We start from the raw sequence: 16,375 nt of genomic DNA, 5'->3' as shown, positions 1-16,375 counted from the left end.
CCAAGGCAGCAGTGGCAGCAAGACAACACTCATTCACAAAGCCAGGTGAGACTCCTCCTGAATGCTCCCCCATCTTGTTCCCCTTCTCTGAGACAGACCCCTCAGCAATTCTGCTTTCTCTCGGGTTATTCTTCTGTCCTGTGCCCCCTTTCCCTGCCTGTGGCACCCTCAGGAGGGCCATGAGGGGTTATCGGGGCACAGCARCTCCTGGAGGCAGCCCTCTGACGCCCCGACATCCTCTAATAGTAATCTAAGCACACGCAAGCACCAAAGTTGCCTCTGCGCGCACATTGCGCATGCGCGCAAGGCATATGGCAGGAGCGCSCTTCAGAGTTGCGCATGCGCAATGTTATGTGTCGGCGCTGCCGGGGGTGGGGGAGGCGCATGCGCAGAGCTCCTTCGGCGCTCAACGCGCAGACTGCGGCGCATGCGCAGCGCTATAGCCGCGCGGGGAAATAGCGCATGCGCGTGGGGGGAAGGAGGCCCGCACGTCATTATGCGCGTGCGCGAGGCGCGCAGGCTCCGCCCCGCCCTCAGTGCGCATGCGCCCCGCTTCGCTTCCGGTGGGCGGCCCGGCGGTCGCTAGGCGCTGCTGGGAGCTGGGCGGCGGGAGCCGAGTGGAGTCCCGCTCCGGTCCGCTCCGCTCCGGTCCGGTCCGGTCCGGGTCGGTGGGCTGGGAAGCGTCGACGCTGCCGCCATGGTGTTTTACTTCACCTCCAGCGGTGAGAGGCGGGGGAAGAGCGGCTCGAGGCCTTCCCCCACCCGCCGGCGGGGCGCGGGGCCCTGCGGCGGGCCTCGTCCTTCCCCCCCCCAACACGGGCCGGACCGGGCCGGGCCTTGTCTCGTCTCCCCCCCGCCGGCTTCTCACGCACGCTCGTGTCCGCGCCCGTGCGGGAGCGCCACGTGCCCTTCCCGGCTTCCCGGGCCCGCAGGGCCCTGCCGTGCCCTGAGCGCCTCCCTTACCCCCTTCCCCGCGCGGCTGTTAGCCYGTAGCTGCCTCTCCGCGAGCCGCTGGGCTGGGGGCGGCGCGAGGGTAAAGGCGAGTGGGSTAGAGGTTAGAGTCGCATCAGCAAGCAGGGGGATCCCTGAGCTGAGGGTGTTCTCTGCGGTCACCGCAGCCTGGAGGGGATAACTGTGGTGGTGAGTGGGCTCTGATGGTGTCAGAGGTGTGAGGGAAGCTGTAATGCGTGCAGTGTCTCATTATTTTTGTCTGAACAGACGCAGATTCTCTTTGCTTGCCCATATGAAAAGACTGGCTACTTCTGGAGCATCTGGAATCTGTGATTTGGTTCACTGCTATTGCAGTGAGCACTGTAGAATTTTTATTTATTTATTTATTTATTTTTGCACCAGTTCATTTCAACAGTATAAGTTTCTATATGATTTTGCATCCTACCCACAGTATTCACAGGCTGGTACGTTCATAGCACTGTCTTCCTCCCTTGTGGAGGTGAAGATCTTTAAAGAGAAGTGTTTGAGAGTCTGGCTACCTCATCTCCTTTGGACGAGACAAGGCTTTCTGGTCTTGTTGATGTTTCTTACACAAATTTGTTCCTGGGATCAGTTTAAAAAGATTCTTCTGATGTGGAAGGTAGAGCCTCTTAGACACTCACAAGCAGATGCACTGATGACATGCACTGCTAATTTAATCTGACAGTGTAATGTAAGCGCTTGYTGCTGATAAACAGACTGCTAGTGAGAAACTCAAAGAGACTGCTATGTTTCCTAGTGTCCTGGAAATGTTTTGGGTATAGTGTCTTGCAGACATGTTTGGGACAGCAGACAAGTGGGATGACCTGGATGGTATTAGAAGCAGACAAGCTGCAGTAGTAAAGCAGTTATATGGGCTAAAGATACAAATTATATCCTTTATATTTAAAAGATAGCTTTGCAAAGAGTTTGTGATACTGTTAGTTGGTTAGGTTGGTAGAGAGAGGGCTGCAATAAGAAGGCTCTAGCAGTTTGCTTAAAACATTGTTATTGAAGTGTGTTAAATCATATGGTTTGGAAGTAACGTCCTGCTATGTTGCCATRTTATTATATCATTCTTCCATCCTTTTGACAGGATGGACTTAATTTTCATGAAACCAACCCTTATGCCTCTTTATTTTTGAGCATCTAGTTTTAGGCTTATGTGTAGTGCCTGTAATCATGATGAACTCATGTTCTCTGGACTTTCCTTCCTGTGTGTCAAAGGTGGATTTTTTTCTACTCTTTAACTCCTAGAGGCACATAAAACCCTTTCATATATTTGTATTTCCATTTCTGTTTACCTCATTACTAGAAGTAATTAAAATGGTAATAGGTTTCTTTTGAAAAGCATTGTTTGGGCTTCATGCTGCTGATGTTAGATTTTGAATAAAAAAGCCCTCAGAAAGTTGTGAGTGATTTGGAATCCAAGCAATTCCAAAGCGATCCAAGTCCATGCGATTCGGAGTCAGAGTTGTTTTGCTACCAGAATTGCAGCATATAAGTGAATACTGTCTACTATTTTAGTGACTTTGAAAATATAAGATTAGATCTTATATTTCCAAAGGATACTTTCTTGAGGCAGTTTTGGTCATCTGCATTTTATTTGTTTCCTCTTCATCTGTGATTTCTTTAATTCTTGATTACTATCATTGGCTGACTCTAAAAGCCTCATTCTGAATTCTGTTTGTTCTCCAGTAGTATATGAAAAAAGCGTTATATGTTGTTCCACCAGATTGTTCTAGCCACTGGATGTTACTGTAACTATCTGCTAAAAGCTTGGGCTCAAAAATCATTCCTGCCAAAATGTGTGGATGTTTTTGTTCTTTATGAATAAAAGATAAGATTTAGTACAACATTGAAGTTTGTAGCTATGGCTGGTTGTAGATATTGTTTACTCATGCACAACATAATTGCTGCTCAGGCATTGTGGAAGCTAGAAACATGACATAGATAGTTTCTGTTGCTGTGAAGTTGGTATCTTCCTGTTGCCATATATGAAAGCCCTTTTTTGTTTGGTTATGTTTTCAAGGCAGTTGCTCAGTGGTCTCTGCAATCAGACTTCCTTGACTGTAGCACCCTCTTATTGCTTTGTGTCAGTCTTCCAGTTGTGGTGGCCCGAGGCACTGAAGGGAGAGTTGCTTGATTTTTCCAGAAACGAAGCGTCTCTTTACTGCATTGAACAACGCCATGCTCTTCTTCAGGGCTCATTCCACAAAGTGCCACAAAACAGCACAAATAAGACTAACAGTGTTAGTGAGTAGCTGCTATTTGGCCTTCTAGTTGTCTTGCAAATGTTAATCTTTGTAAGCTGTCTGAGATAGGTTAGCATTCTCCTTCTGACGTTTTGTGGAAACTAAGGCCAGGAAAACAGGATGTTTTACGTTGGTTGCACAGGAAACTAGTATTGGACTGCAAATACAATGTTGGCATTTCTGGCTCACAGACTTGCTTAATTGAATGCTGAATTGCGTCTGTCTGGTTGTTATAATCTGAACCACATGGATGTCCAAGGGTATTTTACTTGGAAAGCCATTCCTTACTGGATAATCTTCCATGGAAAGTGGGTGGTAATACTGCTGATAAGTTCTCTGAAACATACGGAGCAAAGTCTGGAGGAAATTCAAAACAATCTTCCTTTGGCCACCAGGAGGGAGGTGGGATGGATCCGATGGTTTTCATTCTAATTTCCGTGACCAAGACTGGTGTGTTCGTCACTACATCCTTGCACAATTTGTCCAAAACYCCCTTTGATTTGTTCTTCTCTTTCTATCCCTCAGTTGTTCCCTCCGTTTACACCATTTACATGGGAAAAGATAAATATGAAAGTAAGTATATTATTGTATGTGAGAAGATGCCTAAGAAATTGGGTTTAGATTTATGGGGTTTTAACGTTGTTTGAAAGAATATCTTTTTACATGTTGAATTCATGCACTGTTTAAAAATACTTCCGCCTTTGCAAGTTATTGTGACGTACCCCTGTGAAATCCATAGTATTAGTTTTAACAGGGGTAGCTAAAGTTTTATGATCCTCTAAGCAACATAAATACTTCAGATACAAATCATTTAAATTAACTGAAAAATCTGTCTAGAGAAAAACACCACTTTTCTGTTTGTATCTGATAACCATTTGCAAATGAACCTTTCAATTCCATGCTTAGTCTATATTTCTGTTCTCCAGTGATTGTTCATACCCCATAGGTTTTCTCTTCCTGTCCTTTCCCATTAGCTGAAGGTTACAATTTCGCTGCATCTCCTGTTTCCAAATCAGCTGATGTGAAACCAAGATATCTCACTCTAAGTGAGAAGAGTTAGTATTGCTATCTTGAAGACCTTCTCTAAAAGAAACTCTGTCTCCATTAGACAGATACCTGAAGAAACATATTTTCACTTAAAATTTTCAAAAAAATGCAATGATGATGTGTTCAGAGAGGGAGAGAGGAAATTAGATATATTCAGAGTTTGGATTATGACCTCTTGCTTGCCAAAGCTGCTGTGTATTTTTGAAATGGTGATTCCTAGCATGTGTGATGCATGTGTTTCGGTCTAGTGCAGTCAGCTACAGCATAAAAGCACTATTCTGTTTCTATTTAACTACTGTGCAGTGGCTAACCAAGTTCAAAGCTGGTCTCTAGCAGCTGACTACTACTCTCATCAAGGTCCTGACAAGTAATTTGGTTTGTTGCTGATGAGATCCTTTACCTTGCTCATTGCTACTTTTATTCTTGCAGATGAAGACCTAATAAAGTATGGCTGGCCTGAAGATATCTGGTAGGTACTGGAACGCTCTTCTGTATGCGCTTGTGCTTTGAAATAAATTGCCTTTCCTGAAGCAACCAAGCTGAATGATTGTATCAACAGTCTTGCTTCCATAGGTACTGTAGAGTCTCCCTTTCCCAAGGTCATTTAGCAGTTTAAATGCAATCCTAGGGTTGGAAGTGAGTTGCAGCAGACCTAAGTGCAGATATTAGGATCCCAGTTACTCTGAATTCCTTTCCATATCCCCTCTCTCCTCCCTGCCTGGCCACTTTGTGAAGCTCTTCGGGGTTTATCTGTGCRTGGAGCTGCTGGAGTAGCAATAAGCTGAATAACTCCATATATGGATATTTGTGCTTCAGAATACACCCTCTTGCTTATTGTTGCTTTTAGTGTGTTTGGGAAACAGGCAGAGTTAAATGAGAAGGACACTTTGATATTGGTAAGCACGTCCTGAGTCAAGCAAGTGTAGCTGCTCCTGAATATCTCTGTGTACAGACAAGCATAATCAGCTAAAACAAAAGGCTGACAGAGGGCTGAGAGAGTAGAAGCACAAATGTATGAAAACTTAACTGAAATTGTGGAGCAGTCAGAACAGGGTCTGAGGATGAAGCCAGAAGCCTTGAGCAACAGTAAATTCCATGCCTAAAGGAAACTCTGTCTCCAAATGCTTTTTGCTGTGTGCGTGTGTGTGCATAGCATCACCCTTATGTGTACCGTGGATGTGTTGTCCTGTCCGATAAAATAGCCCTTGCTGTCTAGGGTGTTTTGAGTCAGTGAGCAGGAGTAGAGGAGTTTGACTGACACTTTGATTCCTGTCAAGCAAAAGGCACGTCTGCTCTAAGCAGGCCCACCAGAACTGTGTGGTCAGACTGGCAAAAGGAAGTACTCTGACTTGTTTTAAATCATTTTTGGTTCTTAAGATCTCATCAGAAAACAAAAGCAAGAGTGGGGTAGTTCTTGCACTGCTCTTAGCAGCAGCTGATGGCGTCTGTGCTGGCTGGGTTAGTCCRTGAGTTTTGCAGACTGATAAGGTACATGAGAGGCTTTTGAAATGGTTAGCTTGCTCCCGGGCACTCTTCCACAGACTGGACACGCCACGGTTGCTGCTTTCTCCTTTGCTAACAGTTTTGGACAAGAATCACCATATGGCTTGTGAGCTCGCTCGTTCTTCAAGGTGGCCTTTTCCAGGATGAATTGAGCCATGTTGGTAGAAGTGGAGCTGTCACTGCTGCTTGTGTCTGCCCTCCCTATTGAATATGTATTAGCTAATACACTCTATGTAGGATGTTCTGTCATCATTAGGCTAACTGGCAAGGGTATATTTCTTCTTTTTTAACAGAAGACATTTTACTTCAGTTGAATAACATTTTATTGTAATGATGCCAGATTAATTTTTCTGTCTCATGCTTGTCCTGTTACTAGATAATAATTTAGGTATATCTGCACTGTTATTTAGGAGTGACCTTGAGACTGATCCTCAATTTGCCTGAACCATGAAAGTCTTCCTTCCCCATCTCTCTCATTTTGTAGTTCACACCAACTTCATCTGTGCTGTTTTTTTTATATTGTAGTTCTAGCTCAAGAAATTACCATAAGTCTTTCTGGGAAGGCTTCCTGGGAATTGTTCTCCAAACAGTGTCTAGCACCTTTTAGTCTAAACTTTTGCTTAATAGGGGTCCGGGTGTAATGGGAAAGGGAGGAGTAGAGGCTTAAAAGGTAAAAGCGAGAGTTCAGATAGTGGTGCTGTATGGTGTTTTTGCAGCAGCAGCAGGGAAGAACTTTCCATTATGTTAAAAACAAAATGATGGAAAGAAAGGTTGAGAGCAGACATGAAATTCCATTCACCTTCCATTGGGAAGGTGACATGAATTCAGTGGCCCTTCCATCCTTGAAAGTTGAATAGAGTTGTAGTAGGTGATATCAGGAAAGTAGGTGGCCTTGGTAAAGATGCAGTGGAGTTAGACAAGGTCTGGAGAAGAACGACTAAAATACTCGAGGAGCTGGAACAACTGTGCTATGAGGAGAGACTAAAAAGACCACTGCTCTTCAGTTTGGAGAGGAGGGGGCTGAGGAGGGAGCTGATCAAGGTTTACAGAATGAAGACAGTGCGTGGGGTGAATTAGTGTTTGGCATTTTGGTGAACTGCTATTTACCAAGTCTCCCAGTATTAGAGTTGGTACCACTGAAGCTGCTAGATCAGTTTCAAGGAAAAACTCTTTATGTTTTGAGTTGGGAACTTCAGGAACTTGTCAGTGCAGGAGGCTGTGGAGAGAGTAACAAGTTCAAAAACACAACAGGCCTGTAAGCAGCAGGGTGTTCCCCATAGCATCCCTGATCCAGTGATGGTAGCTGCTGTGGACCGTGAAGGAAGTGGACTGCAGGAGGTGGCCAGGCTTGCACGCGCTTCCCACATAGCATTGCYGGTTGCCACTGTTGGAGGCAGAGCACTGCGCTCAATGGACCRAGTTACTGAGCCAGTAAGAAACCTGGGGAAGGAGGTTGCCATATGAGCTTGAGACCAGTCATATGAGTGATATAACTAGCAGGGCCTGCTAAAGAGTTCATTAGTTTGCTGTTTCTCTTAAGAATATATAGAAATACCAAAACACTGCACATGTTGACTTATCTCGTGAGTGTCCTCTGCATGTAGTGTATCATTTCAAAACAGGGAGGGAAGGGTTTGTTTTTTTTGATCTTTTCATAAGATGATGTTTCGTGACAGATAACCTCTGACTCCTTTACACGTTTCTAAATATGCGTACCAAGAACTTTCCTGCAGTTTTGTTTTCTGTGGAGTGGCCACTACGTCATTTGTTAGAAAGCAAACTTTTCAGAACAGATTGCCAACTTATATGCTGTATTTAAATGTGCTTTTTTGTTCTGTAGGTTTCATGTGGATAAGCTCTCCTCCGCGCACGTGTATCTTCGGTTACACAAGGTAATCCTGTGGCACACTTGAAATGAGTCCTTATTAACATTCGCCTGCGTAAGAATTGCAGGCTCCTGTTCTGCAGTGAGCCCTGCACGTGAGCTCCTCTTTCCCGTACGAAGCACTAAAGTCAGTGGGGCTCTCTAAGGATACAGGTAACTAGCAGTGTGGAGAGGCTGAATTTACAGCCTCCGTTACCAAACGTGGGGAGGAGCGGGAGACTTAATGTGGCCCAGGACTGTAGAGCAAATGATTTCTGGCTCGACACCAGGCATGTGTCTAAGAGTGATCACTGCACTAAAATGGGAAGAATACCTTTGAGAAGCAGAATGCAAGTCACTTTGGTGCTTTGAGCCTCTCCTTACCAGTGCTGCAGAGACTCTAATCCTGTAAAATGTGGAGTATAGGACATTCTGGGTGTGCCAGCAGGGTATATCCTTCTTCCTGGCCCTGGTTGGCCTTGGTGCACTCATCGGTCCTAAAGCCCCCTCGCACTTGCACAGCAAGYTGCTCACGTTACATTGCTCTGTCACAGGGGCAGACGGTGGATGACATTCCCAAAGAAGTTTTGATAGACTGTGCCCATCTAGTGAAGGCTAATAGCATTCAAGGTAATATTAATTATTGATACTGGGAGATCTTTACTGCTACTGGGACATCTGTTGGGAGGTAGAAGAGCTGTGTGCAAGGTGTTTGGTGAGTGTATTTGGCCTATGTGGATATGTGTTTTTTGGATCAAGCGTTTATGAAGTTTCGGCTATGTTGTTCTGTTAAGTCTACGCCTGCTGGTCTTATGGGAAGCAGATGTCGCTTGCAGCTGCTGGGGCTGCCCGTTTTACTTTCATAAGGAGGAATTTTCAATCTCTTAAATTCCTGGTTGTGCCTCCATATTGCTCTGCGAGCCAAAGAGGCCTTGCAGTCTCTTCTTTTACACCGCCKTGGGGCCCCCTTCTATAGCAGTCGCTCTTCTGGCAAAGACGGTCTCCATCTGGAGTTCGTTAACACTGCTGCAGTGCTCATATTACTGCAGAAAATGATGTAGTGGTGTTATTCTGTTTCGCTGTAATACTGGAAGGACTTGTCCTTTTTGCTTCTTTCTTACCTAGTTAGTAATGACTGTGACATGAATCACTCAGGTTTTCCATTCACACAGAAGACTTTAAGACATCTTCCAGCAGGGAGAGAATAGAAATGTTTCCTCTCTTTCTTTCCCCCTGCTTCTTAGGTTGCAAGATGAACAACGTCAATGTGGTGTACACGCCRTGGACTAACCTGAAGAAGACAGCGGACATGGATGTGGGGCAGATCGGATTTCATAGACAAAAAGATGTAAGTGTTTGCTTCGTGCCAGTGAAGGTGACCTCCTGGCAGGCTGYGAGCTTTCCACTCCTGTAACATTTCTGTGGTAGAAGCTGAGTAAATCGTCTCCAGCGTTTGCCCTGAAGCAGAGGAGTCATTCGCACCTGCAGGCTGAGCAATATCCCAGGGGATGTGTTTGGACTTACCAAAAAAATAAATTGAAAGTTCGTGGCTTGAGCGTGAGCATGTGTGAGTGTGTAGCCTATATGGCGTGTGTTTCCAAACAGCAGCCCTGCGCAGCTGATGAATCTTTGCTAGTGCAGAATGGTGTGAAGTGTTAGCCTATGCTCCCTGCTTGAATTTATCTCTGTTGAARTTAACTATTAACTTGTGACAGCTGAAGTCCCGCGTGTGAGCGGTTGCTTTGGATCTGGCTAACGGGTGGTAGTGTAATCACATGTGTGGAAGGGCTCAGGACTTGAACCCACTCTTCAGAGGAGGGCTTCACAGGGTCCTTAGGATGTCTGTCACTGTGTTGGCTTTACTGTCTCTGCTCCACAAGCTGTGTCAGCCTGAGGCTACCTCTAAATTTGTCAAACTTGTTGAGAGACAGAGCTTCTCAGTTTTGCTGTAGGGTCAGGCCAATGTACTAAGCTATTCCCAAGCCTGAGCTCATGTTCCCGTATAGCATTATGCTTAAAYTGGTAGTTACACAGCTTGTCTACTCAGAGAGAAGGCTCTCTAGACATGCAGCTGTTAGATTAAAACAGGTCGGTACTGGGGCATGACTGGCCCAAAACAACAAAACCGCTCCAGTCTACAGAGCAAGCAGCACGTGAGTTTCTCTTCCCAAAATGGTCTACCGAGATCTGCTACCACCTCCTTAGGTGTCAGTAGAGACCAGTGCTCTTCTCCTGGCCTCTGCTGAGACATGCACTAAGAAACCAAATTGGAAATGCTTATGTGCTTAATAGTGCTTACGCTTGTTAGATATGTGCCTATGGGTGATGGGAGTGGGCTCTTTTTGCTGTTATGCAACCTGCTGAATAGGCTGAGGTGGCAGGGATTTTTCTTAGCATCTGTTTTTGTGGGTTTCAGTCATGTGTAAAGTAGAAACAGGATGTTTTCTTTCCATAGAGAAAGTGCCAGAATAAAAGTACTTCTTTTATAAGGAACATAGTTATTTGCCCTCCAAAGGTGAAAATGCTGACAGTGGAGAAAAAGGTGAATGAGATCCTGAACCGGCTAGAGAAGACGAAAGTGGAGCGCTTCCCAGACCTGGCTGCTGAGAAGGAAGCCAGGGACAGAGAAGAAAGGAACGAGAAAAAAGCCCAAATCCAAGAGATGAAGCGGAAGGAAAAGGAAGAGATGAAGAAGAAGAAAGAGCTGGAAGAACTTAGGTGAGTAATAAATTGCAGTGCCAACTTGTATCTTCTGCAGTTTTCATCAGCGCTGGGAGAGAGTCATGGGTCAGCAGTTCCTGTTTAATAGTCGGCTTAATGCTATTCAGCACTCAGCTGACCTACTCTAACATAGATGTCTGCACGGCCTAGTGATTTCCTTTGTCTTTACAATGAATGTGTTTTCCCAGTTTCTCCTAAAATAAACCCGGATGTTAAACCATTGTTAAAAGAAAGAACTGTTTCTTTTCGCACTTATCCCTAACTTGGGTGAAATTTGGCGAGATGTTTAACTCTTTCTGTCTGTAGGATGGAAGCAATTTCCTCCAGCCTTGTGTGAGATATGGAAAGCACTGAGCATTAGGTRGAGTTCCTCAGCTTCATGTTGCACCAAAGGATGAATTAAAACATGTTGGAATCCTCAGTTTTCCATAAGCAATTGCATAGTGCTTTAAATAAACAATGGGGAATAGTGTTTTGAAATGAGTATTGACCTTTCCATCGTCTGACAGTGAAACATGTAACAACATGTGTGGGTTTATTCTTCAGTAGTAACTGCCCTTGTAGAGGCCTGGATGTACCAGCTGACTGGTCCAAAGAGCTTGCTTTTAAGCATGTGAAATTCTTTCATTGTAGTAAGTCGTATTTATCTGTAAATGATCATGAGACTGGAAATTGAAAAACTCCTGGGATTTCTTGAGTGATTCAACACACAGAGATCAGAAAGAGGAGGACCTATGCAAGCTAAACTTAAGAGAAGTTACCAACACACACATCTGTGTTACAGAGTAAGGGGTCTGCCTTCCTGCTTAGCTTTTTCTTGGAGCTGCTTCTTGGCCATTCCCCCAGAACAAAGGGTTTTCTACCTTCTGAGATGATCTGGTTGGTAGTTTCCAAACAAAACTCTGGAGAATGAGCGTGCTGCATATATCTGGGCTTTCTCCAGTCAAAGAGTATGAGATGAGCAAATATTGGTCCAGCCTGTCTGAATTTAGAAAGGCAAAACGCTTTTCTGGTCCTGTTTTATCAAAATGCTCCTTTGTTGATGGCTTCTAGAATTTGTAATGCAAGATAATGTAATTTCTCTTTCAGGAGCTACTCATCATTAATGAAGGCTGAGAACATGTCCTCTAATCAGGTAAGCTGTGGCTGGTGCCCACAGAATCCTTTCAGAGAGGGATGAAATTCAGCACAGGATTGCGGTCGAACAGCTCCCAGCCTGACAGTCTGTTTTTAGCAACTGCTGCATGATACAGCACATCTTTTTTTTGTGCCTTTTAATTCAAGGACATTGCTCCTCTGCTCTGCTTTCGGAGATGATCCTGTTGTGAGCCTGTGCTGTTTGTAATGTGCGTGCTAAGTTCTCCCACCGAAGTGAAAGAACAGTTAGAGCTTTAAGTGGAGCTGTGGACTTTGCTGTCCTTGTGAACTGCTTGGGCAAAATTTGACTTGTCTTWTGAGCAGAGAAGGTCCCCCTAAAGGCAGAGATGAACTGCAGGTGCCATACCATTGCTTGAAGAGAGGGGAAAAATGCATACTTTTAACAAGAAATAAACCACAGATGCAAGGACAGCAGTTCAAGGAGAGAAGACTGTAGGTGCTAAGGGGCAGAAGAAAAAGCTTGAAGGGCTACATTGGTTAGAGCAAACAGTTTTCAGCCTGGGAACAGAGCAGCATGCTGTGGCTGCAGTCTGAAAGTAGGAAACAAAAGAACTGGAGCCAAACCAGAGCGCAGCATGAGCAAGCAGGAGGGAGAAGAGGAGGTGGATTGCATGCGAGCTGGAGGCTGAAGTTCAGAAGAGGTCCTGATGTACGCGGTGCATTTGTGCTTTGCCTGAGGTCTGGCATGTCTGCGGCTTCCCCCTTGGGTAGATCTTGGGCAAACAGAATTTGGAGCTCATCTGAGTGACCCTCAGTTTAAAATCTCTCTTGTATCATACTCCTTGATTAACTGTTAGAGGAGTACATGATTTTTGTGAATTCTTGATTTGCTGCTGGCTGGCAGGCAGATCCCCTGTGACATTGTGGGGAATTGTGTTGCAGTGTGAGCGCCTCCTGACACGCACAAGCAGACTCTGCCTGATTGGTGACACATCTGGGCTGGGCAGAGAGACAGTGGAAAACGCTGTGTGGGGGGCAAGTTTCCTCTCTCTTCTGCATCTGAGCCTCACGTGACACCAGGCTGCTTTCCTTCTGCTGCTGGATTTGAAAGAGTCAGCTCCTGGTGGGAGCCTGATCTCTGCTTCCTCCTAAGTCAGAGCACATAGGTTGCAGTTGCAGAGGGGAGATGCACTGCAGGGGCAGCAGGACTTGACCCAAGCAGCTGCTGTTTCGTAATGCAGTGCCTCACCCGGGGCTGTTCCCACTCCAGACCTGTTGTTGAGTGTCTGTCTGGTCTGACTTTGGTACTGAAATGGCAGGAAACCAAAATAAATGGCAATTCTGGAATTCTACTGAATACACCATTTCATCACTTTCCATTTTAACATGCACAATGATCCTGATTTGTCTGTTTTTCTACAGGATGGCAACGATTCAGATGACTTCATGTAAATAAGGTCTCTCTCCTTTCTCAACTGTAACGGGATTTGGGATGTCTTAATGTGTGACCATCAACAAGAATGCCAAAAAAAAAAAAAAGGAAAAAAAGCAAACTGACTTCATTTCTTCAGAACCTAGTTGGTTCCTCCTGGCAGTCTCACCAGCTCTGTGGCATGGACAACATCTGAACAGAGAAGATCTACATGCCTGCACATACATCTCTTTAAGGGACATGAGTAGAAGAAAAAAAGAGTAGAATTTCAGTTCTACAAAGACAATGATATTTATTATGGGAAAGGTATTGGTATAGCTTTTAATCTAATGAGATTTAAGAAAAGAAAACAAATAATGCTGTCTCATTGATGTCCTGTCAGCAGTGACTCAAAAAGCATTGCCAGTGACAACTCTGTGTTACCGGTATGTAAGCAAGCCCCAAAGCGACACTGCTGACTGCCTAACTATTCTGTTTATGTCGGTGATTGTCAGCAAGGCTGGAGGATCCCTATAAAATTGGGGTGCCTGATCTTTGACAAGCTAACAGCTGCTTTGCAGACCTACTGAGCCCTTGCTGGTAGTAAATCCAGCAGTTTGTAGCTATTCACTGAATACAGAACTACAGATCATGAAGGCTGAGCTTGGCTGATGTTGCAGCCCAGCTGAGCAAATTAACACGGGCTGAGATTTGCACCCCTAGCRTAAGATGAGAATAGTCCCACACTGCATTTTTTTTTTTATATATATATAATTACATTTCATTTCTGGGCTCTTCCTTGGAAACCTTTTTTGCAGAGAGAAGCTTGTGAAGAAGAGTTGAGTTTTGCACAGCATCTAAACCTGTTCAGTTCAAAGTTCTTGACTGACACTCTGTAAGGTATTGTGGATAAGTCTGTATGAAATGATCATGGTAATTGCTGCAGCACCTGTATATATGTYGCAATTAAATTCATACCATGGTGGTAAAATACGCTTTTAAGACAGGTTCGCCTGCTTGTGTTGATGCCTGAAGATGAGCAGAGCTGGAAGTGTCAGTGGAACTGCTCCTCCGGGCAGCATGAAGTTGACTGACCCGGTGGGAGCTAACGTGGAGCAGAGCTGCAATGAGAAGGAGCAGGGCGAGGCTGCAAGAGGCAGCTGCCTTCCTCCCGGCCGGGCGCCTGGGCGTTTGGGTTGGACCTGCCTGCGCTGCCCAGCTGTCTGCGCAGGGCTTGTTCGCGGGGCTCGGTGGCACGCGGCCCCCGGTGCTGCAGCCCTGCTGTCTGGCTTGGCTGCCCGCCGCTCGGAGCGGAAGGAGCGGGCCTCGGCCTTTGGGTGTTTTTGAAGGCCTAAAAACACTCGGTCCTAAAACCACCTTTACTTGCCCTATGCTGGTAAACGTGTGGTTTGAGATACTCTTGTTTTACTACCTCTGAAGGTGCAGGATTAAATATCCTGGACCCTGCTGCTGCTGCCTCAGGGCTTCCTCCTCCTCTGCTGCTCGAGCCTTCCCGGGAGAGCTGYGCTTCCTTCGCGCAGCCTTTCCCCGTCGTGGCCCCGCTCCGGGGCGGCAGAGGGACCAGCGTGGGCGTTCGCAACAGCCTTTGCTCCCGCCCGCGCTGCTCCCTGCGTTTCCCAGGCCTTGGGTGCGTTGCTGCCTCGTCCCTCCTAGCCCGGTTTGTGTTTCCTTCCCGCGCGAGGRCGAGAAGCAGTGCGCAGCGTGGCTGCCGGCGGGGGCCCCGCACGCGAGCGCGGCTCGGCTGGGCCCCAGCTAGCTCTCGGCCCCTAGCAGGTTTCCCGCATCCCCTTCCGTGACGGGGATGGAGCCGGATGCCTCCCTCCGCCAGCATCTCCCGACCTCGGAAACCCGGGGGCGGCTGACGGAGCCCAGCCGCGAGAGCGGCGCTGCCGGGGGGACGCGGGGGTCTCCCAGCCGCGGGGGGACGTCAYGCTCGGGCCTCCCACCCCGCCGTGGAGGGGAAACTGAGGCACGCGGGAGTGCGGCAGCCCCTTTCCTTGGGGCGGCGCGGGCTCGGAGCCGAAGGGCCTCGGCCGCCTCCTCCTCCTCCTCCTCGCTGCAGTCAATGGGCCCTTTCACGGGCAGCAGGGCGTCTGCCGAGGCCGCCGACCCCGCGGCTCGTCACGCGCGAGGGCCAGCGCCCGGCCGGGCCCTGCAGCTGCAGAGTGTTGTGCTTGGCTCGGGCGCCCGCCGCTGCYGCCGTCCCTCCCCGCCCGGCGTCCCCAAACACCCCGCGCGTCACCCCCGGGGGCTGCGTCCCCGTCTGTCCCCCCCCCCGGCTGCACGTGGGCGTGGGCGTGCGCACGCTCGGGCGGGCGGGCGTGCACCCCCGTGCACACGCGTCTCTGCCCCAGCAGCCCCTCTCGAGCGGCAGGCGACGGCTCGAGCTTGCAAAAACCCCAGCGGCGACGAGCGTCCCCCCCGTCCTCCCCCGGCACGGCGCGGGGGAAGCCGCTCGCCCCCGCGTCCAGCCGGGCAGCTCGCAGGGAACAGCGTCACCCGCCCAAATCCCGGCGACGGCCCCGGTCGCCGGCTCGCGCGGCGGCGCTGCCGYGAGCTGCCGGCTCTCTGCTGGAGCCTCCGCGCCGGCCGGCCGCCCCGAGCTCGGCCGGGAGGAGCCGGGCCCCGGGGTTTCCTCGCCGCCGTCGGCYGGGGCCCCGCGGCGTTGAGCAACGGCGCTTTCCGAGAGGAAAAACAGGAAGCGGCGCTGCCAACAGCAATAAAGCGCTGGGCGCGCCGGAGGCTGCGCGCCGGAGGGCGGCGCGTCCCGCGCCAGCGTGGCCCCCCAGGGCTGGGCGCCGCCGCGGGCACGCGCGGGTGCACGGTCAGCCCCGGCGCACACCCGCGCGTGTGCGCGCACGTGTCGAGGGGAACGGCTGTGCGAAGGAGTGTGCACGCGTGCACACCCTGGTGTGCAGCGAAGCAGCGCTGCGCATGTACCTGCGTGTGCGCACACGTGTGTGCACGCCCTGGTGCGCAGCGAAGCAGCGCTGTGTGTGCTCATGTGTGCACACACGTGTGCACGCCCTGGTGTGTAGCGAAGCAGCGCTGCACGTGCGCACACACGTGTGCACACCCTGGTGCGCAGCAAAGCAGCGCTGCGTGTGCTCATGTGTGCGCACACGTGTGCACACCCTGGTGCGCAGCAAAGCAGCGCCACGTGTGCTCATGTGTGCGCACACATGTGCACGCCCTGGTGCGCAGCGAAGCAGCGCTGCATGTGCTCATGTGTGCACACACGTGTGCACGCCCCAGTGTGCAGCGAAGCAGCGCTGCATGTGCTCATGTGTGCGCACACGTGTGCACACCCCAGTGTGCAGCAAAGCAGCGCTGCACATGTGTGCACACGTGTGCACGCCCTGGTGTGTAGCGAAGCAGCGCTGCACGTGCGCACACATGTGTGCACGCCCTGGTGCGCAGCGAAGCAGCGCTGTGCATGCACGCGTGTGTGCGCACACCCGTGCGAGTGCCCGCCCTGAGGCCCCC

The 16,375-nt window shown here is 48.8% G+C and overlaps 2 protein-coding genes across 2 annotated transcripts in view; one reads left to right on the top strand and one right to left on the bottom strand.

The window, feature by feature from the left end:
- The first annotated feature begins 556 nt into the window (after positions 1-556).
- CCDC25 (coiled-coil domain containing 25) lies at positions 557-13,870 on the top strand. The gene is made up of 9 exons (XM_085305614.1): positions 557-722; positions 3,750-3,797; positions 4,701-4,740; positions 7,615-7,666; positions 8,193-8,268; positions 8,883-8,986; positions 10,154-10,356; positions 11,449-11,494; positions 12,880-13,870. Exons 1-9 carry the CDS (start codon positions 698-700, stop codon positions 12,907-12,909), a joined length of 624 nt encoding a protein of 207 aa, XP_085161740.1. The 5' UTR covers positions 557-697; the 3' UTR covers positions 12,910-13,870.
- Positions 13,871-14,641: 771 nt separating this feature from the next.
- The window catches only part of SCARA3 (scavenger receptor class A member 3), a 5,327-nt gene continuing 3,593 nt past the window's right edge, over positions 14,642-16,375 (bottom strand). Inside the window, exon 6 of the mRNA XM_085305674.1 lies at positions 14,642-14,982. Within this exon, the coding sequence (XP_085161800.1) occupies positions 14,642-14,982 (341 nt within the window). The remainder of the gene's footprint in view (positions 14,983-16,375) is intronic.

This window comes from Rhea americana, unplaced genomic scaffold (assembly GCF_003343005.1).
Source record: "Rhea americana isolate MKP2758 unplaced genomic scaffold, rheAme1 scaffold_225, whole genome shotgun sequence".
Taxonomy (NCBI): Eukaryota; Metazoa; Chordata; class Aves; order Rheiformes; family Rheidae; genus Rhea; species Rhea americana.
This window is presented reverse-complemented; position numbering and strand designations above follow the sequence as displayed.